Below are 24,841 nucleotides of genomic sequence, written 5' to 3' on the forward strand. Positions count from 1 at the left end.
CAGCATGGTATTGGCATAAGGAAAGACACATAGACCAATGGAATCGAATTGAAAGCTCTGATATAGAACCTCACATATATAGCCACATAATATTTGATAAAGCCACCAAACCCTCTCAATTGGGAGACAGTGGCCTATTCAACAAATGGTGTCTGGAGAACTGGATAGCCATATGTAGAAAAATGAAAGAGGATTACCATCTCACACCTTATACAAAGATCAACTCAAGATGGATCAAAGACCTAAATATAAGAGCCAAGACCATAAAAACCTTAGAAAGCAGTGTAGGGAAACATCTACAGGACCTTGTAATAGGAAATGGATTTATGAATATCTCAACAAAAGCACGAGCAGCAAAAGAACTAATAGATAAATGGGACTTCCTCAAAATTAAAGCCTTCTGCACCTCAAAGGAGTTTGTCAAGAAAGTAAAAAGGGAGCCCACACAGTGGGAGAAAATATTTGGCAATCATATATCTGATAAGAAACTTATAACTTGCATATATAAAGAACTCCTATATCTTGAAAATAAAAAGATAAACAACCCATTTAAAAAATGGGAAAAAGACTTAAACAGACACTTCTCTGAAGAAGAAATACAAATGGCAAGAAAGCACATGAAAAAATGTTCCAAATCTCTAGCTATCAGGGAAATGCAAATCAAAACTACAATGAGATACCATCTTACACCCATAAGATTGGCAGCTATGAAAAAAACAGAATACAAGTGCTGGAGAGGATGTGAAGGAAGGGGAACACTCATCCACTGATGGTGGGAATGCGGAAGAATCCAACCATTCTGGAGGACAGTATGGCGGTTTCTCAAAAAACTAGCCATAGATTTTCCATATGACCCAGCAATACCACTGCTGGGTATATACCCAGCAGAACTGAAAACAAGGACACAAACCGATATATGTACACCAATGTTCATAGCAGCATTGTTCACTATTGCCAAAAGTTGGAATCAACCCAAATGCCCATCAACAGATGAGTGGATCAATAAAATGTGGTATATACACACAATGGAATACTACTTGGCTGTAAGAACAAACACACTACAAACACATGTGATAACATGGATGAATCTTGAGAACCTTATGTTGAGTGAAGCAACCCAGACATTGAAGGACAAATACTACATGACCTCAATGATATGAAATAAACAAGCTGCCCTAGATAGCAAGAGACTGAACGATAGGCTTACAGGAAATTGGAGGGTGGAGGAAGGATATGAGCCGATGTCTGCAGGGGTGGAACTTAAGACGAGATGGTGGTAAGTATGAACACAAAGAAGAGATAAAATGGGGGCAAGGGGTTGCCTTTGGTTGGGGCTTTACGGGTTTGAGGGTGGCTGGGGAGGGACGGTTGGGTAATGTTGCCCAAAAGTGGGGGGAGGGAGGGGTAGCATACGAACACAGGAGAGGGTTAGGAGGTGGTGGAGAGTAAAATGCCGAGAAAATCATATCAAAATATAATAAAGAGGGTTACCTGTTTAGAATGCTCGGAGGGGAGGGTCTGATGCAGGACGGGCTCCTGGGGAATGTCTAAATGCTCATTCTGCCAGAGTGGGTGACACCATGGGGTAGAATCCCAAGTAGTGAGAGTGGGGGTGGACCCACATCCTGGGGAGGACTAATGCCACCAAATAGAGGGAACTCTATCCCTCGAGAGAAAGGGTGGCTCCCAGGGCTGTGGGGCAGATGAGCAAGTTAGGCCCTAAACACTATTCCATCTATCTCTGGAAGTGGCTCCTCAGGAAACGGAGGTTGACTGTCACTGTGGGCACCAAGGTGGAAGGGAAAATGGACGTTAAATGTGTGGAACCAAAGTAAATGGGGGGCAAGGGAGGAGTTTCTTGAGAGTACACAAGGATGGATATAAAACATGTAATATTACACCATAACATATAGGAGACGACAGACTGATAATGTAAACCATAATGTAAAACATAGGAGAACTAAAAATGTAAAGAACTGTGTATCCTAAAGTATGCACCATAATGTAAGCACAGATATTACCATGTTAGAAAGCTAATATCTCAGACTCTGTACATCACCTTAAGTAAATATGATGTGAATAGGGTGTAAGAGTATCGCTGTGGAAGGAAAAAGGTGTTGTGGTGAATGTATGGGAGTGCTGTATATTATATATATGCATTGCTGTGGTCTAGGACTCCTACGAAGAAACGCTGAATAATTAGGGGGGGGGGGGAAAAAAAGGATAGGATGTGGAATTTTTTCAAGTCAACATTCTTTATCTAAGTTCTTTATCTAACTTTATCCAAGTTCTTTATCTATCCTTTAAACCCATCGCTATATGCCATTCCCTAGTAAGGGACCATGACATTATATTGGGCTTCAAATTTCGGGGAGTTCTGGATCACAGAGTGTTTCAACAATGGCAATGGAGGGATACTGGTATGGGATACCAATGACAGGTGATATATGGCTGACAGGGAGCTGTACAGAACATATGTCCAGGGTGCATGGTAATGATTGGATATACTCATAGTGGCAACAATTAAAAACCCAGCAGGGGGGGTACTGGGTTCCTGGCCAGTGGTGCTCTGTCGTGGTCCCTAGGGGAGCAGCGATAGTCTCCCAGGTATAGCGGCGGGGACCGGGAGGGAGTGAGGGTTCAACAGTGAGCCCCTGATGCTAATGACTATGCTTGTGAGCTGATAAACCTAAAATAAGAACAAGGCCTAGAGCAACATTGTGCCTGGGAATTTCCTCCTGTCAGCCTTCATGTTACTCAAATGTGGCCAGTCTCGAAGCCAAACTCAGCATGTAAATGCAATGCCTTCCCTCCAGCGTGGGACATGACACCCGGGGATGAGCCTCCCTGGCAGCGAGGGACCACTATCAAATACCAACTGATGATGCAACTGGAAAAGGACCTTATATGGAAGGTTCAATGTGGATCAGCAGAATATCCATGTCTACATAAAACAACATGACTTTAAAATGCTGTTTGACCTAAAGTAAGGGGGAAATGGAAAGGAGAAATGAGTTTATATGGCTACGAGTTTCTAAAAAAGAGTGGAGGCTGGCAGAAGGATTGCCCTCATGCACAACTGAGCAGAGTCAGAGAGACAGATAAAGCAGATACAACCCCCAGATATTGGTTCCTATGAAGGCTAAAGAGACCCATGAGAGTTATGGTCATGGCCGATGGGGTTTACTACCAGGGCAGATGGCCCCTCTCTGGAAATGGTGGTTATGTGTGATGAATCTGGACTCAGATGGGATCTCCCTTCATAAGACTTTCATACTAATCTGCTGGAGGTGCAGTTAACGTCGGGGTTTAAGATATAGTTAGGGGATTTGAATCTCTGGACTGATAATGTGATAGCCAGGTCCTGAGCCTCAACAGACTCCAGCACCTACAATCTGATTTATTGGACTTACCACACTCAGCTAAGATGGAGTTGAAGAAGGACAATCACCACACCATGGAGCCTAGAGTGATTACAACTGAAAATGGGAGGATGGCAGCCAGCATCCATGTGGAATCTGAGCCTCCTCTTGACATAGAGGTGCAATGGACACAACCAATCCAATGTCCACATAGAAGAGGTGGCATTGGATTGGGAAAAGTGGACATGGTGGACGATGGGTATGGGGAAGGGCAGGAAGAGATGAGAGGTGGGGGCGTATTTGGGACGTGGAGCTGCCCTGGATGGCGCCTCGGGGGTGATCACCGGACATCGTGGATCCTCACAGGGCCCACTGGATGGAATAGAGGAGAGTATGGGCCATGATGTGAACCATTGTCTATGAGGTGCAGAGGTGCCCAAAGATGTACTTACCAAATCCAATGGATGTGTCATGATGATGGGAACGAGTGTTGTTGGGGGGGGAGAGGGGGGGTGGGGGTGTGGGGTTGAATGGGACCTCACATATATATTTTTAATGTAATATTATTACAAAGTCAATAAAAAAAAATAAAAATAAAAAAATAAATAAAAAAGATTCCTTTCTTTAAATTTAACTTGGTTTACTTGCCAAAACCCAATTCAAACCCTGCATAGGGCAGCCTGCAGGGTAATTGATTGATGAACACTGGCAGCCTGAGGAGCCTAAGAGGGAAGGCTGTTTTTCCTAAGGTTTTTTGTTTGATTGCTTGCTTATTTGTTTTCTGTACTTTTCCCCCCTCTTTCTCCCCACCCTCAGTTTTTTTTTAATTAGGTGCTTGCTTGTTTCTTGTTTGCTCTTTCCCCCTTCCTTTGTTTCCCCTTTTTTAAATACAAATTTTGTCTACCTACGCTATTTCTTTTCCTTCCTTCATCTTCCTATCTTCTACTTTCTGATTTTGTTCTTAAGCCTTCAGTTTTTCTAGTTTTTATTTCTATCACCTCTATTCTCCTTTCTTTCTTTTTTTAACTTTTTTTCTTATTGTCTTTCCTTTCTCTGTCCCTCACTTCTTACCATTCTGGCCTTTTAATTCATTCTAGATAATTTCCTCTATTAGGCTTTTTATTTCATTAGTTGTATCCCATTTTTCATTCTTTTTCCTCTCCACTTTATACATGAGTTAATTATTTTCCTAGGTCTTATATGGATCCTCTTCTACCTTTTACTATTATTATTACTATTATCCTTTTTCTCTTCTTACCTCTCTCCCTTTATCTGGCCCTAATCTTATTCTTTCAAGGGAACATAGACAACAACAAGGAAATAGAATAGGAGGAACAAAGTTTCAAAGAGAAAACACACCACACATGCAAAAACAGCACTAACTAAAACTGTAGAGAGAGAAATTAATCAACTGAATAAATTCATCAAGATAAAGAGATGCTTAAACACCAACAAAAAATTATAAACCATAATAAGAAACAGGAAGATATGACCCAGTTCGATGAATAAACTAAAAACCAGGAAGAGTTTCAGAACAAGAAACAACTAATCAGAGCTGTCCAAATGAATATCATGAACCAACTTAATAAAGTGAAGGAAGAGATTACAGTTATTAAGAAGACACTGGGAACACAAACTGAAGAAATTTTAAACATACATAAAATGGTAATAGATAAGATGGTGATTAAGGCAAAATCCAAGAAATCAAAAATACACTGGATCACTATACCCATCATATCCCTTTACAGCATAACTACTCACTTCCACCTTATCATAGATTTTGCACATATGGGCTTTAGCTCACAACCTCCTTCTCCATTTCTATTACCTATAAACCTATCTTCCAGACTCTAGCTCTCTGAATCTGCTCCATTTGCTTAACTGATATCAGTAAAGGGAGGGTTGAGGGAGGGAGCAGATGAACACTAGGGATTAGCAGGGACATGGTTGAAATTACAAGGGGGAGGATGTTGGGGATATTGGAGTCCCCTATATTCTGTATGTGGCTTTACTATGACCTAAAACCTCTTTAAAGAAAAATTGAAAAAAAAGTAAGACACTTGGGAAGAAATGGAAGAAAATGTCACTGTACATACAGGAAAACACATACTACAGTGATGAAAGGTAAAACGTCAAAAATTTTTAATTATTTCTCATTTTTTTAATATCCCATTTTTTTACTTTATTTTAGTTTTAGTTTTTCTAAGTTATTATGTATTTTATTTCTTATGTTCAAACCCGTCATTATTATTTCATTTTCTTATGAATTGTGTTTGGCGATATTCTTTGGCTTCATTTTTGAAGAAATTTTGAATCACAGAAAGGTTACAACTATGGCAGGGGAGGATCACTGGTGGTATCAGTGATGGGAGATACATGGGAATAAGTTCACCTGGGCATACATTTGATGTATATAAATGTGTTCAAATGTTCATGGGGCATTGCCACAGTCAGTAGAAATTCACACAACAACTGAAGGAATATTCCCCATCCTGGGGAGCTCTGTGACATTCTCTAATGGAAGAGCAATAATCCCCCAAGTACAGGGCCAAAGACTAGTGAAGAAGCATGGTCCATTGATGGGCCCTTGATATTGTTAACTATGCTCATGAGCCTTTGAACTTGAAAGTGCAACTTAGCCTAGTATTGTAGGGTGCTTAAGAGTTACCTCCTAAGAGCCTACAATGTGGTCTCTTTCTAAAACAAAGTCAACATATAAATGCATTACCTTGCCCCCAGTGTGGGAAATGGCTCCTGGGATGAGCCTTCCTGGCACTGAGGGATTACTACCAAACACTGGCTGGTGATGCAACTGGTAAAAGACCTTGAATGAAAGGGGGAAAAGGTAAAGACAAATGGCTAAGAGACTTCAAGTGAGGCAGGAAATTATCAGAGAAGTAACGCTTATGCACATTTCAGTGGGATTTCATAGATTGCCAAAGTAGATACTATACCAAATAATGGGGGCCCTGAGCGTTCTGGAGAAACCCTGGTCCTATGGTCATGGCAGGAAGCTCTGGAGTTTGGTGCCTTGCCAGAAGGCCCTACATTGGAGTTTATACTTCCGAGTGTGACAGAGTTGGACTCATACATGACTTCTCTATAAATGCCCCTTCTGTCCCTTTTATTTGAACCTATAATTGGTGCTGGACTTGGTAGGTGTACATCCAAGAGACTTGAATCTCTGTGCTGTCCATGTGCCAGCTGGGCCCTGAGCCTCAGGGGAATTGCAAAACCTACTCTCCAATTCATTGGATTTACCCAGAAAAACTAACAATGAGGTGAAGATGCAAAACTACCACACCAAGGACCCAAGAGAGCCTACAACTACAAGCAAGAAAGTTCCATCCATCAGCCATATGAGATTGAATCCCCCTCTCAATTAGATGTGGAGTGGGTATCACCATTCCAGAATCCTCAGGAATGGGGAAAAAATATGGACTAGGGTAGACTTACTGGTATTATACTACAGACTTATTGTGATTCTAGTAATGGAAGAAAATATATCAATGTGGAGACAGTGGCCACTGGAGGTGCTGAAGGCAGGGAGGAAGAAATAGGGGTGTAATATGGGGGCATTTTTAAGACTTGGAATTGTCTTGAATGACATTTAAATGGCAGATATAGCTCATTACATATCCTGCCATAACCTACAGAATTGAATGGGAGAGAGTGCAAACTACAGTGTAAACTATAGTCCATGCTTAGTGGCAATGCTCCAAAATGTGTTCATAAATTACAATGAATGTACCACACTAATGAAAGAAGCTGTTAATGTGGGGAAAAGTGTGAGATGTGGGAGTGCAGGATATGGGAATCCCTTATTTTTTATGTACATTTTATGTAATCTAAATATCTTTTAAAAATAAATAAAGAATATAGTTTAAAAAGTAATGAAGTCAGTGTTAGACTCATTTATAGTTTCCCTACACATGGCTCTTCCGCCCCTTTTATTTGAACCTATAATTAGTGCTACAGTTGTTAAATATATGTCCAAGCCATTTAAATCTTCAGTCCATTCATGTGCCAGATGCCCTGAATCTCAGCAGAGTTGCAATACCTACTCCCCAGTTCACCGGACTCACCCAGGACAAGTAAAAAGATGATGATGGATAACACAGATCCCAAAGAAGAGAGAGTCTGCAACTGCAAGAAAGATAGTTCCAACTCTCTGACCCATGGGATCTAAGCACCCTTTCTATTAGAAACAGAGTGGGCATCACCATTCCCAAATCCTCAAGAATGAGGAATGAACAAAAGACTAAAGAAGAATTATTATTATTCTATTATATAATTATTATTCTAGTAATGGAAGAAATTTTATCATTCATATAAAGACAGTGGCCACCAGAGACTCTGAGCATAGGGAGAGGGAAGAATAGGTATAATATTGGGGAATTTTTGTGACATTGGCATTATCCTGCATGACATTGTAATGATGGATACAGGCCATTATATATTTTGTCATAACCTACAAAATTGTGTGGGACATAGTGTAAACTATAATGTAAACTATAGTCCACAGCTAGTAGTAATGTTTTAATATGTCTTCACCAATTGTAACAAGTATACCACATTAATGAAGGATGTTGTTAATGTGGGAAAGTGTCAGAGGGGGAGGAAGTGGGAAATATGGGAATCCCCTATATTTTAATGTAACATTTATGTAAATTAAAGCTTACATAAATATAAAAAAATAATAATAAAAACTCAGTTGAACAAAAAAACACACAAAAATACACTGAAAACAAATTACAGCATATTTGAAGAGGCAGAGGAAGGAATTAGTGATATGGAAGACAGTATATCTAAAATCAAACAGATACTATAACAGATGAATGAAAAGACAGAAAAAAATCCAACAGAGACTTAAGAATCTGAACAACAACAAAAACACTCAAACATATGCATCATAGGCATCCCAGAGGGAGAAGAGAAGGGAAAGGGGACAAAAGGAGGGTTGGAGTAAAGAATAGCTGAAAACTTCCCAACCCTATTGAGGAAGATGGATGTACATGTCCAGGAAGTGTATCACACCCTAAACAGAATAAATCGCACCATACCTACTCCAAACATAAACTTGTCAAATTGCAAATGCTTAAGACAAAAAGAGAATACTGAAAGTAGCAAGAGAAAGGAGAACTATCATATACAAGTGAAGCTCAATAAGAGTAAGTGCTGATCACTCATGTGAAAACATGAGGGCAAGAAGGCAGTGGTATGACATAGATAAAGTGCTAAAAGAAAAAAAAAAAACTTCCAGCCAAGAAATCTCTATCCAGGAAAATAAGCTTTCGAAAATGAGTGAGAGTCCAAAATATTCACAGAAAAACAGAAATTAAGAAAGTATTCCAATAAGCAACATGCCCTTCAAGAAATAAAGGGAGTTCTGCGGTTGAAAAGAAAAAAAACAGTAGAGAGAGTGGGAGAAGAGTATAAGATCAACTAGAAAGACAAAAAGAGAAATAAAAACAATATATGTCATACATAAACCCAAAGAAAATATGGCTAATGTAAGAATTTCTTTGAGAGTTAAAACTGAATGTTAATGAATTAAACTCACCAGTCAAAAGACACAGATTGGCAGAATGGATAAGGAACTATGACCCATTTATATGCTGTCTACAAGAAACTCACCGTAGACCCAGGGATTCAAGGAAGCTCAAAGTGAATGGCTGTAAAAATTTTACAAGCCAACAACAAACAAAAAAGGGTAGAAGCTATACTAATATCAGACAAAATAAACTTTAAATACAAAATTATTTTAAGAGACAAAGATGCATATTATATACTAGTAAAAGGGGAAATCTTTCAAAAAAAAGAACAAACATAAAAATTAATGGAGGCGGAGCAAGATGGTGTCTGAGTGAGTGCACCTTATAATCTCTCCTGCAAAGAAGTGACTGAGAAGGGTTGGTTGGAATATTTCTGGACCAGGCTGTTTCGGGTGTTTACAGGGCAGGAGGTGTCTGCACATCGAATTGGTGGGAAGGTGACAGAGAAGATTCATGTGAAAGGCCCTAATATTTTCCCTCAAAGTGAACTCAGCCAACAACAACAAATTAGAATAAGAAGAGCGAAGTGAAAAAGAGAAGATATAACACTTACACAAGAATAACAACTAATTAATCCCCAAGAATAGACAAAGAAGCTAAGGAACTGATTAAACCCGTCAAGATAAAATGATGACCAGACAGCAACAAAAAACTACAAACCAAACCAATAATAGGAAAACATGGCCGAATCCAATGAACAAACTAAAAACCAGGAAGGGGAGCAGAATATCAGAAAAGTAATGAAAGATCTCAAAACATATATTAGAGACCAAGTTAATGAAGTAAAGGAAGAGTTGAACAATATGAAGAAAACACTTGGAGAGGAAATTGCAGACATATGCAAAAAGATAACAGATATGATGGGAATGAACATAACAGTTCATGAAATCAAAAATACACTTGCAACAAATAGCAGCAGATTGGAAGAGGCAGAGGAGAGAATTAGCGATATGGAAGACAGTACATTGGAAATCAAACAGATAGTAGAATTGATCAATAAAAACATAGAAAAAATCCAGCTAGGACTTAAGGACCTGAATGACGATGCAAAATGCACAACCATACGTATTATACGCATCCCAGAAGGAGAAGAGAAGGGAAAGGGGACGGAAGGGGTGTTGCAGGAAATAATGGCTGAAAACTTTCCAAATCTACTGAGAGAGACAGATGTACATATCCAGGAAGCACAAAGCACCACGAACATCATAAACCCAAACAGGCCCACACCAAGACATATACTTGTCAAATTATCCAATGCTCAAGACAAAGAGAAAATTCTAAAAGCAGCAAGAGAGAAGAAAAACATCACATACAAGGAAAGCTCCATAAGATAAAGTGCTTATTTCTCATCTGAAAACATGGAGGCAAGAAAGTAGTGGTATGATATAGTCAAGGTACGGAAAGAAAAAAATTCCAACCAAGAATACTCTACCCAGCTGAATTAGCATTCAAAAATGATGGAGAGTTCAAAATATTCACAGATAAACAGAAATTGAAAGAGTATGCCAACAAGAAACCTCACATTCAAGAAATACTAAAGGGAATTCTGCCAGGAAGAAAGGAAAAAACAGGAGAGGCAGAGTTGGAGGAGAGTGTAAGAGCTACAATAAAGACAAAAAGAGAAGGAAAAACAAAACAAAATGTGACAAACATAAGTCTAGTCAAAATATGGCTAACATAAATAATTCCTTGAAAGTAATAACACTGAATGTCAATGGATTAAACGCACCTATCAAAAGATTCAGATTAGGACATTGGATAAGGAAATATAACCCATCTGTATGCTTTCTACAGGAAACACATCTTAGACCCAGAGATTCATGGAGGCTGAAAGTGAATGGACAGAAAACAACCTTACAAGCAAACAATAACCAAAAAACGGCAGGAGTAGCTATATTAATATCAGACAAAATAGACTTTAAGTGCGAAACAATTGTGAGAGACAAAGAAGGATACAACATATTAGTGAAATGGATAATCTCTCAAGAAAAACGAAAAATCAAAAATATTTATGCTCCTAACAATGGCACCTCCAAATACGTGAGATAAACACTAGAAAAACTAAGTGAAAGAATAGATGCCTCTACAAATATAGTGGGAAATTTTAATACACCACTAACAACTTTGGACAGAACATCTCAAAAGAGAATCACTAAAGAAACAAAATATTTGAACAGTATATGAGAGGAGCTGGATCTAATAGACATATACAGATCATCACACCCGAATACAGCAGGATATACATTTTTCTCAAGTGCACATGGATCATTCTCCAAGATAGACCATATGCTAGGCCACAAAGAAAGGCTTGATGAATTCAGAAAGATCGAAACCATACAATATAATATCTCTGACCACAGAAGGAGTGAAGCTGGAAATTTGCAAGGGCCAGAGGCCCAGATTTCACACCAAGATATGGAAATTAAATAGCACAATCTTAGAAAAACAGTGGGTCAAAGAGAAAATCTCAAAAGAAATTAGTAACTACCTTGAAACTAATGATAATGATAACACAACATACAAAAACTTATGGGATGCAGCAAAAGCAGTACTGAGAGGGAAATTTATAGCCATAAATTCATACATCAAAAAAGAAGAGCAAAAATTGAAGAACTAATTGCACATTTGGAGGAATTAGTAAAAAAACAGCAAAGTAACCCCACAGGAAGAAGAAAGAAAGAAAGAACAAAGATAAGAGCAGAACTAAATGAAATAGAAAATAAGAAAGCACTAGAAAAGATAAACAAGACCAAGGCTGGTTCTTTGAGAAGATCAATAAAATTGACAAGCTCTTAGCAAGACTAACAAAGAAAAAAGAGAGAAGATGCAAATACACAAAATAAGAAACGAGAAAGGAGATATCACCACTGAACCCACAGTATAAAGACTATCATAAGAGGATACTTTGAAAAAATATTCCAACAAAAATGACAATTCAGAGGAAATGGACAAATTCCTACAAACACATAAGCAGCCTATACTGACGAAAGAAGAAACTGATGATCTCAATAAACCAATTACAAGTAAAGAGATAGATTCGGTCATTAAAAACCTCCCAACTAAGAAGAGCCCAGGGCCAGACGGCTTCACAGGTGATTTCTACAAAACATTCTGGAAAGAACTAACACCAATCCTGCTGAAACTCTTACAAAAAATCAAAACAGAAGGAACATTACCGAACTCATTCCATGATGCCAAAATTACCCTAGTACCAAAGCCAAACAAAGACACCACAAGAAAGGAAAATTACAGAACAATTTCTCTAATGAAGCTAGATGCAAAAATACTTAACAAAATACTTGTTAACCGTATTCAACAACACATTAAACAAATTATACACCATGACCAAGTGGGATTCATTCCGGGTATGCAAGGATGGTTCAACATAAGAAAATCAATCAATGGAATACACAATATAAACAGACTGAAGGAAAAAAAATCACATGATTATATCTATAGATGCAGAAAAAGCATTTGACAAAATACAGCACACTTTCTTGATAAAACACTCCAAAAGATCGGAATATAAGGAGATTTTTTGAACATGATAAAGAGTACATATGAAAAACCCACAGGCAACATTGTTTACAATGGTGAAATCCTAAAACCCTTCCATCTAAGATCAGGAACAAGACAAGGATGCCCACTCTCTCCCCTTCTATTTACATTGTCTTAGAAGTACTTGCTCGAGCACTGAGGCAAGAACGAGATATAAAAGGCATTCAAATTGGAAAGGAAGAAGTCAAAATTTCATTATTTGCAGATGACATGATCCTATACATAGAAAACGCTGAGAGGTCTACAACAAAGCTTCTAGAACTCATAAATGAGTTTAGTAAAGTCACAGATTATAAGATCAATGCGCAAAAATCAGTAGCATTTCTGTACACCAACAATGAGCAAGATCAGGAGGAAATCAAGAAACAAATACCATTTACAATAGTCAATAAAAAAAAACAAATACCTAGGAATAAATTTAACTAAAGAGGTAAAGAAATTATACACAGAGAACTACACAACACTGTTCAAGGAAATCAAAGAAGACCAAAATAAATGGAAAATATTCCCTGTTCATGGATACCAAAACTGATCTACACATTCAATGCAATCCCATTAAAAATTAACACAGCATTCTTTAAGGAAATAGAAAAACTAACTATGGAATTTATTTGGAAAGGAAAGAGGCCCTGAAGAGCCAGAGACATATTGAAAAAGAAAAACGAAATTGGAGGAATAACACTACCTGACTTCAAAACATACTACCAATCTACAGTAGTGAAAACAGCATGGTATTGGCATAAGGAGAGACAAACAGACCATTGGAACCGAATTGAAAGTTCTGATATAGAACCTCATATATATAGCCATATAATATTCGATAAAGCCACCAAACCCTCTCAACTGGGAGAGAATGGCCTATTCAGCAATGGTGCCTGGAGAACTGAATATCCATATGTAAAAGAATGAAACAGGATTACCATCTCACACCTTATACAAATATCATCTCAAGATGGATCAAAGACCTAAATGTAAGAGCCAAGACCATAAAGACTTTGGAAAGCAGTGTAGGGAAGCATATACAAGACCTTGTAATAGGAAATGGCTTCATGAACTTCACACCAAAAGCACGAGCAGCAAAAAAACAAATAGATAAATGGGACCTCCTCAAAATTAAAGCCTTCTGCACCTCAAAGGAGTTTGTCAAGAAAGTAAAAAGGGAGCCTACACAATGGGAGAAAATATTTGCTAACCAACTATCATATAGGAGACTTATAACTTGCATATATAAAGAACTCTTATTTATTGAAAATAAAAAGACAAACAACCCATTTAAAAAATGGGAAAAAGATTTAAACAGACACTTCTCCAAAGAAGAAATACAAATGGCTAAAAAGCACATGAAAAAATGCTCCAAATCTCTAGCTATCAGGGAAATGCAAATCAAAACTACATGAGAGGGAAACGGACTTTGGCCCAGTGGTTAGGGCGTCCGTCTACCACATGGGAGGCCCGCGGTTCAAGCCCCGGGCCTCCCTGACCCGTGTGGAGCTGGCCCATGCGCAGTGCTGATACGCGCAAGGAGTGCCGCGCCACGCAGGGTGTCCCCCGCGTAGGGGAGCCCCGCGCGCAAGGAGTGCACCCATAAGGAGAGCCGCCCAGCGCGAAGGAGGGAGCAGCCTGCCCAGGAATGGCACCGCCCACACTTCCCGTGCCGCTGACGACAACAGAAGCGGACAAAGAAACAAGAAGCGGACAAAGAAACAAGAAACAAGACGCAGCAAAAAGACACAGAAAACAGACAACCGGGGGAGGGGAGGGGAATTAAATGAATAAAAAAAAAAAAAAACTACAATGAGATACCATCTAACTCCCATAAGAATGGCAGCTATGAAAAAAAAAAGAGGAATACAAATGCTGGACAGGAAGTGGAGTAATGGGTACACTCATCCATTGCTGGTGGGAATGCAGAAGGATCCACCCATGCTGGAGGACATTTCAGCGGTTTCTCAAAAAACTAACCATAGATTTGCCATATGACCCAGCAATTCCACTGCTGGGTATATACCCAGTAGACCTGAAAACAAGGACACAAACCGATATATGTACACCAATGTTCATAGCAGCATTGTTCACTATCGCCAAAAGTTGGAATCACCCCAAATGCCCATCAACAGATGAATGGATAAATAAAATGTGGTATATACATACAATGGAATACTATTCAGCTTTAACAACAAATACACTACAAACACACGTGATAACATGGATGAATCTTGAGAAACTTATTTTGAATGAAGCAACCCAGGCATTAAAGACAAATAATACATGACCTCAATGATATAAGTAAACCAAGCTGCCTAGGATAGCTAGAGACTGGATGATAGGCTTACAGGAAATCGGGATTAGAGGAAGGATGTAAGCTGACATCTACATGGGTGAAATCTATGATAAGCTGGAGGTAAGTAAGAGTACAAGGAAGGGATAAAATGGGGGCATAGGCTTACCTTTGGGTGGGGCTTTTTGGGCTTGAGGGGGGCTAGGGATGGGCAGATGGATAATATTGCTCAAGTAAATAGGGGAAGGGTGGAGCAACATACGAACATAGGAGATTGTCAGGTGGTTGTTGAGAGTATAATTCTGAGAAAACCTTTTCAAAAATAAGGAAAGTTACCTGTTTGAGATACTGAAAGGGGATAATCTGACACAGGACAGACTCCTAGGGAATATGTGAATGCTCATTTTGCCGTGTGGGTTATATCATTGCGTAGAGACCCATATAATGAGAGTGAAGGTATACCCACAACCTGGGGAGGGCTAATGCCATCAAATAGAGGGAACGTATCTCTCAAGAGAAATGGTGGCTCCCAGGGCATTAGGGCACTTGAGCAAGTCAAGCCCTCAACACTGTTGCAAGTATCTGTGAACATGGCTCTTCAAGAAATGAAGATAGACTGTCACTGTGGGCGCTAAGGGGAGGGGGAAATAGGTATTGAATAGATGGAACCAACGTAACTGTGAGGGCAAAAGAAGTGTTTCACAAGAGTACGCAAGGATGGATATAAAACATGTAAAATTACACCAAAAATATATAGGGGCTGATAGGCTAAAATGAAAATCATAATGTAAAACATAGGATAACTAAAAATTTAGAAAATTGTATAGCCTAAAGTATAAACCACAATGTAAACACAAATGTTACCTTGTTTGAAAGCTATTGTCTCAATATCTGTACATCAGTTTCAGTAAATATGGTATGAATATGTTAAAAGATTATTGCTATGGAAGGGAAAAGGTTTTATGTTGGATATGTGGGAGTACTGTATATTGTATACATGAATTACTGTGATCTACAACTCTCGTGAAGATAAGCTTAATAATTAGAAAAAAGAAAAGGATAGGATGTAGAAAATTTCCAAATTAATATGTATTCTATATCTAACCTTTAAACTCATCGCTATATTCCATTTTACTATTAAGGGAACCTGGCAATATACTGGGCTTCACTTTTCAGGAAGTTTTGGATCACAGAGTGGTTCAACAATGGCAGCAGAGGAATACTGGTGTGGGATGTTATTGACAGGGAACATATGGTTGACAGGGAGTTCTATAGGGCATAGATCCAGGGTACATAAAAATGTTTGGATATTTTCATAGTGGAAACAATTAAAAACAACAATTGAGGGAGTGCTGAGTTCCTAGCCAGGGGAGCTCTATCACAGTCCCTAAAGGAACAGTAACAATCCCCCAAGTGCAATGGCAAAGACCAAAAAGGAATGAAGGTCCAACAATGAGCCCCTCATACTAAGGACTATGCTTGTGAGCCTGTGCACCTGAAATAAGAACAAGGCCTAGAGCAGCAGTGTGCCTAAGAGTTCCTTCCTGAGAGCCTCTGTGTTGCTCAAATGTGGCCAGTCTCGAAGCCAAACTCCGCATGTAAATGCATTGCCTTCCCCCCAGCATGGGACATGAGTCCTGGGGATGAGCCTCCCTGCCACTGAGGGATCACTACCAAGTACCAGCTGATGACGTAACTAGAAAACGACCTTGAATTAAAGGTTCAACGCAGACCAGCAGAATATCCCTGTCTACATATAATAACAGGAGTTAAAAATGCTTTTTGACCTAAAATCAAGGGGGAAATGAAAAGGACAAATGACTTTATATTGCTATGAGTCTCTAAAAAAGAGTCTGGAGGTTATCAGAGGGGTTGCCCTTATGCACAACTGAGCAGAGTCTCAGAGACAGATAAAGTAGATATAACCCCACGTATTGGTTCTTCTGAGGGCTACAGAGACCCATAGGTTTTATGGTCATGGCAGATGGAGTTCACTGCCATGTCAGTTGGCCCTTCTTTGGAGTTGGTGTTTCTGTGTGATGGAGCTGGACTCAGATGTGATCTCTTTTCACAAGCCTTTCCTGTTACTTTACGAGAATTGTAGTTGGTGCTGGGGTTTAAGATATATCTAGGGGATCTGAATTTCTGGACTGACCGTATGATAGCCAGGCCCTGAGCCTCAACAGACTTCAGCTCCTACACTCTGGTTTATTGGACTTACCCCACTCAGCTAACATGGAGTTGAAGAATGTCAACCACCACACCATGGAGCCAAGAGTGCCTACAACTGAAAGCAGGAGGAGTGCATCCAGCATCCATGTGGAATCTAAGGCCCCTCTTGACATAGATGTGGAATGGACACAACCAATCCAAGATCCACAGGATGGAGGAATAGAGTAAGGATTAGAGTGGACTTACTGATATTCTATTCAGGATCTATTGTGGTTAGTAATCGAAGAAAATGTGGCATTGGTGTGGAAAAAGTGGCCATGGTGGCTGCTCGGTGTGGGGAATGGGAGGAAGAGATAAGATGTGGAGGCGTTTTCGGGTCTTGGAGTTGTCCTGGGTGGTGCTGCAGGGACAATTACCAGACATTGTAGACCCTCACATGGCCCACTGGATGGAACGTGGGAGAGTGTGGGCTATGATGTGGACCATTGACCATGAGGTGCAGTAATGCTCAGAGATGTATTCACCAAACGCAATGAATATGTCATGACGATGAAGGAGAATGTTGTTATGGGGGGAGTAGCGGGGTGAGGGGGTGAGGGGTACATGGGGACCTCATATTTTTTTAATGTACTATTTTAGAAATTGAATTAAAAATAAATAAATATTTTTTTTAAAAAAGAGAAAAAAATAAATAAACATTTATGCACCTAAGCAGTGTGCCTCAAAATGCATGAGGCAAAATCTGGTAAAACTACATGGAGAAATAGAAGACTCTACAATTCTAGTGGGGGACTTTAATACACTATTACCACCATTGGACAGAACATCTCAAAGAAGAGTAAAAAAAAGATACAAAGACTTTGAATAATACATTAGAGGATCTGGACCTAATAGACAAATACAGAACACTACACCCAAATACAGTGAGATATACTTTCTTCTCGATTGCACATGAATCATTCCCCAAGATAGACCACATGCAAGTGTACATTACAACTCACAATGAATTCAGAAAGATTGGAATTACACAAAGTTATTTCTCTGACCATAATGGATTGAAGCTGAAATTCAGTAAGGGCCAGAAAACGAGATTAGGCACAAATATATGGAAGTTAAACAATATACTCTTAGACAAAAACTCTTAGAAATTACAAAAGAAATTAGTAAATACCTTGAAAAGAAGGACAATAACAACATAACATATCAAAACCTATTGGATGCAGCAAAAGGAGTACTGACATGGAAATTCATAGACATAAATGCATTTATCATAAAAAAGTAAGAGCTAAAATCAAAGACCTAACTGCACACCTAGAGGAATTAGAAAAAGAACAACAAACTAATCCCAAAGGAAATAGAAAGAAGGAAATAACAAAGAGTAGAGCAGAACTAAATGAAATAGAAAATTAAAAAGCACCAGAAAAAAATAAACAAAACCAAATCCTGGTTCTTAAAAAAGATCAATAAAATTGACAAACCCTTAGTGAGAATAACAAAGAAAAAAAAAAGAGAAAAAAATGCAAATATACAAAATAAGGAAAGAGGAAGGGGCTATCACCACTGACCCCACAGAAATAGATTATCATGAGAGGATACTTTGAAAAATTCTATGCCAACAAGAAGGATAATTTAGAGAAAATGGACAAATTCCTAGAAACACACAAGCAGCCTACATTGATGAAAGAAGAAATAGATGAACTCAACAGACCAATCACAAGTAACAAGATTGAATTAGTCATCAAAAAACTCCCAACTAAGAAGACTCCAGGAACAGATGGCTTCACAGGTGAATTCTACCAAACATTCTAGAAAGAACTAACATGAATCATGTCTAAACGCTTCCAAAAAATAGAAGTAGAAGGAACATTGCCTAACACATTCTATGATGCAAATATTACCCTAATACCAAAGCCAAACAAAGAGGCCACAAGAAAGGAAAATAACAGGCCAAACTCTAATGAACCTAGATGCTAAAATTCTCAACAAAATACTTGGTAATCATATTCAACAACACAAAAATGAATTACACACCATAACCAAGTGAGTTTCATATCTGGAATGCAAGGATCATTCAACATAAGAAAGTAGATCAGTGTAATATACCACATAAATAGATTGAAAGAAAAAAAATCACATGATCATCTTATTGACGCAGAAAAAACATTTGATGAAATAAAGCACCCTTTCCTGATTTAAAAAAAAAATTGCAAAGGATAGGAATAGAAGGAAATGTCCTCAACATGATAAAGAGTATATATGAAAAACCCACAGTTAACATCATATACAATGGTGAAATTCTAAAAGTTTCCCTCTAATATCGGGAACAAGAAAAGATGCCCACTATCACTGCTCCTATTTAACATTGTGTAAAAAGTACTTGCTTGAGCATTTGGGGAAGAGAAAGTTATAAAAGGCATCCAAATCAGAAAGGAAGAAATCAAAATTTCAATGTTTCCAGACGACATGATCGTATACATAGAAAGTCCAGAGAAATCTACAATAAAGCTTCTAGAGTTTATAAATGAGCTCAATAAATTTGCAGGTTATATGATCATTATGCAAAAGTAGTAGCATTTCTGTACAACAATAATGGGCAATCTGAGGAGGAAACCGAGAAAAAAATCCCATTTACAATTGCAAAAAAAGAGGAATCATATACCTAGGACTAAATTTTTTTTAAAGATTTATTTTTATTTATTTATTTCTCTCCCCTTCACCCCCACACCCGGTTGTCTGTTCTCTGTGTCTATTTGCTGTGTCTTATTTGTCTGCTTCTGTTGTTGTCAGCAGCACGGGAATCTGTTTCTTTCTGTTGCGTCAGCTCTCCATGTGTGCAGCACCATTCCTGGGCAGGTTGCACTTTCTTTCACGCTGGGTGGCTCTCCTTATGGGGCGCACTCCTTGCACATGGGGCTCCCCTGTGCGGGGACACCCCTGTGTGGCACGGCACTCCTTGCACACATGAGCGCTGCGCATGGGCCAGACACCCATGCATGGCACAGCACTCCTTGCGCACATCAGCGCCTGGGCCAGCTTCACAAGGGTCAAGGAGGCCCAGGGTTTGAACCACGGACCTCCCATGTGGTAGGCAGACGCCTTAACCACTGAGCCAAGTCCACCGCCTGACCATGCAATTCTACTTCTAGTAATATACTTCCCAAATTGAAAACAGGCATTCAAGCAAATAATTATACACGGATGTTAATATCAGCACTATTCACAGTAACCAAAAGGTGGAAATTTTTCACCTGTCCAACACTGGAAGAAAGGATATACAGTCACGGTATATCCTTATAATGGGATATTATTTAGCCATAAAACAGAATGAAGTACTGATATATTCTACAATGTGGATGAACCTTTTAAGTATTATGCTAAACGAAAGAAACCAGATACAAAAGGCTACAAAAGGATTCCATTTATATGAAACATCCAAAATCGTTAAATCCTTAGAGACGGAGTGTAGATTATTGGATTCGGCGGGGGTGGGGGTGAGGAGGGGAAATGGGAAGTGACTGCTTAATGGGAATAGTTTCCTTTTGGGGTAGTTAAAATATTTTGGAACTAGACAAAGGTAATAGTTCTACAACATTGTGAGTGTACTAAATATTACTGAATTATATTATTTAAAATTATGGAATTTTATATTATATGAATTTTACCTCAATAAAAAGTGAATACTCCTATTTTCCTAACCCTCTGAAAGCCCAAGCCTCTATTTTTCTGAGCCAAGCAGGATCCCTTATATACTCATTAACAATTGTAATAACAAGTTACTTTACTATATAATGAGTCTGTTAACTGTAATGCATGCTTTTCATGAACCATATTAGTTAAGCCTGACAACAACAATGTTCCCACATAGTAGGTGCTAAGCAAGTATTTGGGTAGTATGAATAAGCAAACTTATAACGAAGGTGCATGTGATGTAGTTGAGGCCAAGGGAGATTATGTAATTTGTCCCAAGTCTCCTAGTTAGTAAGTGGCAGAATTCAAATTCTAAGACTTATGGGACAGAACATCACTCTTGGCCTCAGCTCTAACTTGACATTATGGAGAAAATAGTAGGTTCTGTTCCTAGAGAAAACTAAGGCCCTTAATATTACTTTTTAAGTCACACTGAAACTCAAATCTGTTAATTTGATTGCAGTGGAAAAGTCATGAACTTTGGTATCAATCAGGCAGCCTTGACTTCCAATTCTAGCTTTGCTATTTACAAAACATTGGATTTGAGTAATATTTTATTTAAACTGACTGAAATCGAGGTCTTTTCATTTGTTAAGATTGTAAAATGAAGATGACAGGATGGTCTATTAGAGTCAGAATTGACAGTCAAGTATGCCTTACTCTCCTGATTTTAAAATAATGGCAAGTGATGCAAAACGATAAGAAAATATTGTGCAGGTCAAATAAAATAAATCTTTAGAGTGCTTTTGGCCAATAAGCCTTGAGTTTCTACCTATGTATTAGCTGAGAAATGATAGGGAGTTAATATAACATAGTGGTTAAGAGCATGGACTGCTGAGCCAAAATGCCTGGGTTGCCATCCAAGTCTGGCCACTTACCTTAGGCAAGCTATTTCATCTTTCTCTGTCTCAGGTTACTTGTCTATAAAGTGGGCATAATAACAGTATTCCTCATAAGGTTGCATGAGTATTAAGTGTGTGTTTGTGCATGTGTGTGTGTGACATACTTAGAAACTGTCTAGCATGTAGCACTGTTAGTATATATGTACTACTACTAGCAATATCTTAAATAAATAAGCTTTAAACTTCATTTCAGATTAAAATATGGTGTGATTCAATAAGCATTTATACACAGCCAATTATTTGCACTGATTCAATCATGGTCTTTACCTCAGTTTGCTCATCCGTGCCTTAGTTTATACATCTGCACAATGGGGCCAGTAAGGGTACTTGCCTCATATGTTTATTTTGAGGACTAAATGAGTTAAAATAGAGAGATATATATCTAAAGTACTTATAAGAGTGCTTGCCACAGAGTAAGCGCTGTAAGTATCAGTCATTACCATTTTTTTAAAGATTTCTTGGAGAAGCTTATATGAGCCAGTACTGAAAAACTCCAACATATTTTCATAGTGGTTACAATGTGGCATCGATCTTAGGAGCAAAGCTCATGCCATAATAGTGCTAAACTTTTGACTCTTTAATCAATCATTCAAAAAAGCCAAAGTTGTGAGTTCTGAGAACAGTAAAACTTTCCAGTCATTGCACAATCTGCTTAATGCACCTCGATATCCGATTGTGATTTTAAAAGACTTAACTTTTGTCTATGAAGGCAACTAAGTGAATTAATTTTAAGAGCTCTTTCTGTACTTTCCATAATATCTCTAAGACAGAGGTGAGGAAAATTCAAACTCTGATGCTCAGAGTTGAGTAGAAGAAAGTTCTGTACTGAGAGAGGGGTATCTCCTGCCTCCCTACCTTGGGTAGGCTACCAGTTTGTCAAATCTGTAAGAGAAGGGACTTACAAGTGGATTCAAGTCTTGGGGTTAGAAAAATGAGGCCCCCTAACCACAATTGAAAGGTGAGAGAAATCTGGTATGAATGCAGTGTTGGAAGGACTTGGGAGTGAGGGGATGTTCAGTTGCACAAGTAGGAGTCCTAATATGAGGGGACTGGAAACATTGAGATCACACACAGAAGGAATAGGTAATGTACAACACAAGTTTAAAGGTGATGGCAGTAGTATTCTGGCGTTGAAGTGAAAATAAATACAAGTGGAATCTCTGCAGGGAGGAGATGGACATTCTTCAGTGTCAGAGGACACGAGCAAGGGGAGATCCCACTTTGAGAAAAGCAGGGGTCCTATTGTGAGGAGATAAGATATAATATGGAAACTCCACTGTGAGTTAATAAGCACACTATAAGTATATTAGTGACAAGGACAGGGTGATATGGGTAATCTAAGTGGGGGGAAGTAGAGGAGGGTTTTGGGGTTTGAGTCTAGAAATATTATGGAATTCTGAGTTTGAAGAGGCAAGCTATATGGGAGAAATCATTTTATAACTAAGGAGGGTATGGGATGCTCCCCTGTGTGATAAGACAGGGAACAAGAGGAGATCCCAGATTTATAAAACGGGTGGTCTAATGAGAGGAAATGAAAAAAACAAGGTCCCCATTAGGAGGGGTAGGAAATAATATTAGAAACCCCAGTGACAAAGTTGCATTTTGAGAAGCCAGGGAACAAGTTCAATCCTAGAAGGAAGGCAGAGGAAATGATAATAAGAAACCTCAGGGGAAGGGGGTGGCAAGATGCAGGGCTGGTAGTAGAAGCAAACTGTAGGGGATGGATTCTCCAGGAGAGAGAAAATACAACACATGGGGAATTATGATTTAAAAAGTAGGGGTTCTTTCAAGGAGTATAAGATAAATTGCGGGAACCCTTGTGGGAAAGTATAGAGGACACTCTAGTTTGAAACGACAGTGGAAAAGGCAGAATTATAGTTTGATGAAAGTAGGATCACTATTATGAAATACCAGGAAATAATGTGAGGCCCCTAACAGGAAGGAATGGATGCTCCTAAGGAATCCCATGATGATAATATCATGGACTTTTGTATGAGGGGACAGGATATGTTGTAGGACTCTCATGCCATCGCAGATGAGAAAATGGTCAAGTCCACAAGGAAAGAGAATAGAAGGTTTACCGTCTTGTGAAAAGGGGGACCCAGTGGGACTGGAAAGGGTGTATTGTGGGACCAAAAGTTAGAAAATATGTGTAGTTTTTCAGCCAGTGTGAGAGGATCGGACGAAGGAGGTTGATCTCAGTGTGGGAAATGAAGGTGTTAATAAGAGGGGCAGGAAATATTTTGGAGTTCCTAGGAGGAAGGGCCAGGAAAGTTGTGGGGCTCCTAATTGGATGCACTGATCGAACTTTTAGTGAGGGTGCAGTTTATGTTGTTTCCTCAATTGGGTAGTGTGCGGATCTGCAGAATGAGATCACAAGGCACAAGTGGTTGCCCTGTATGAAAAATAGGGGCCCTAGTGGGAAGAACCAGAAATTTACTGTGGGTAGGGCTGGGAAACAATATAAGAAACCCTAAGCGGGAAGTGATGGTAACACGGTGAGTCCCTCCTGGAGGGGCGGAGGAAATATTGTGGGAGGCCAGAGGTTGGGGGTGGAGTTTTCTAGGTAGCGAAAGGAAATCCGCAGTCTGAGAGCTGAGGAGAGGCACCAGGGTGAAGGGTAGGGCACACGATTATGTTGGAGCATAATTTCCCCTCCTCAGGTGTCCAACCCCACTTACCCAGGCAGAGTTCAAAGACGTAGGCATAGTAGGACCATAGCACAACGAGGACGATAACCAGTACCGGCATCCAGGAAAGGACTCGGCGGCAGCACCGCAGCCCCCCTGACAAAGCCATTTTCCAGCCCTGTCGCATCTTCGGCTCGAAGGTCGACTGAGCAGGCCTGCTGGCGCTGGGTCTGAATTGCTTAGGCGGCGGCTGGGAGGTTGGAAAGCGCGCTGTGCGGCGCTCTACTGCCTAGCCTGGCGGGAATCTCACAGAGCCAATACCACCTGTGGCGCTGCAAGACCCAGGGCGCCCTTCCTGCCACTATAGGCCGGAGTCACGGCGTTCAAGAGCTGGACGCGTCGGAGCGGATGGTGATTCATCTGGCAGTAGGACTCGGCGCGTTCAGAGGGAGTGCAATCTCTCCCCTTTACGCTCCATCCCCTGCCTCACACTACCGCGCTAGGTGCCGGGCTGAAGTTCTGCAGAAAGTAAAGTGTAAGAAATTTAGGCCCGCCCATCTGCAGTTACTGCACTGCGTCACCCCTCCTTTCTTCAATCTCTATCTCTGCTTCAGTCTCACTGACTCACACACGCATACACACACGTGAGCACACACGGGTGAAAGATTAAACCATAGCATCTCGTGACTTAAAGGCC

At 39.5% G+C, this 24,841-nt stretch overlaps 1 protein-coding gene across 3 annotated transcripts in view; it reads right to left on the reverse strand.

The window, feature by feature from the left end:
- The window catches only part of ZDHHC15 (zinc finger DHHC-type palmitoyltransferase 15), a 324,251-nt gene extending 299,892 nt beyond the window's left edge, over window positions 1-24,359 (reverse strand). For 2 of the 3 annotated variants that reach the window (XM_058291298.2, XM_071213383.1), the window contains exon 1: window positions 24,196-24,359. In XM_058291298.2, coding sequence (XP_058147281.1) covers window positions 24,196-24,331 — 136 coding nt within the window. In that variant the 5' untranslated portion in view covers window positions 24,332-24,359. The remainder of the gene's footprint in view (window positions 1-24,195) is intronic. The other variant, XM_058291301.2, reaches the window with a different exon arrangement.
- Between the last annotated feature and the right edge of the window lie 482 nt (window positions 24,360-24,841).

The sequence above is a fragment of the Dasypus novemcinctus genome, chromosome X (assembly GCF_030445035.2).
Source record: "Dasypus novemcinctus isolate mDasNov1 chromosome X, mDasNov1.1.hap2, whole genome shotgun sequence".
Classification (NCBI taxonomy): Eukaryota; Metazoa; Chordata; class Mammalia; order Cingulata; family Dasypodidae; genus Dasypus; species Dasypus novemcinctus.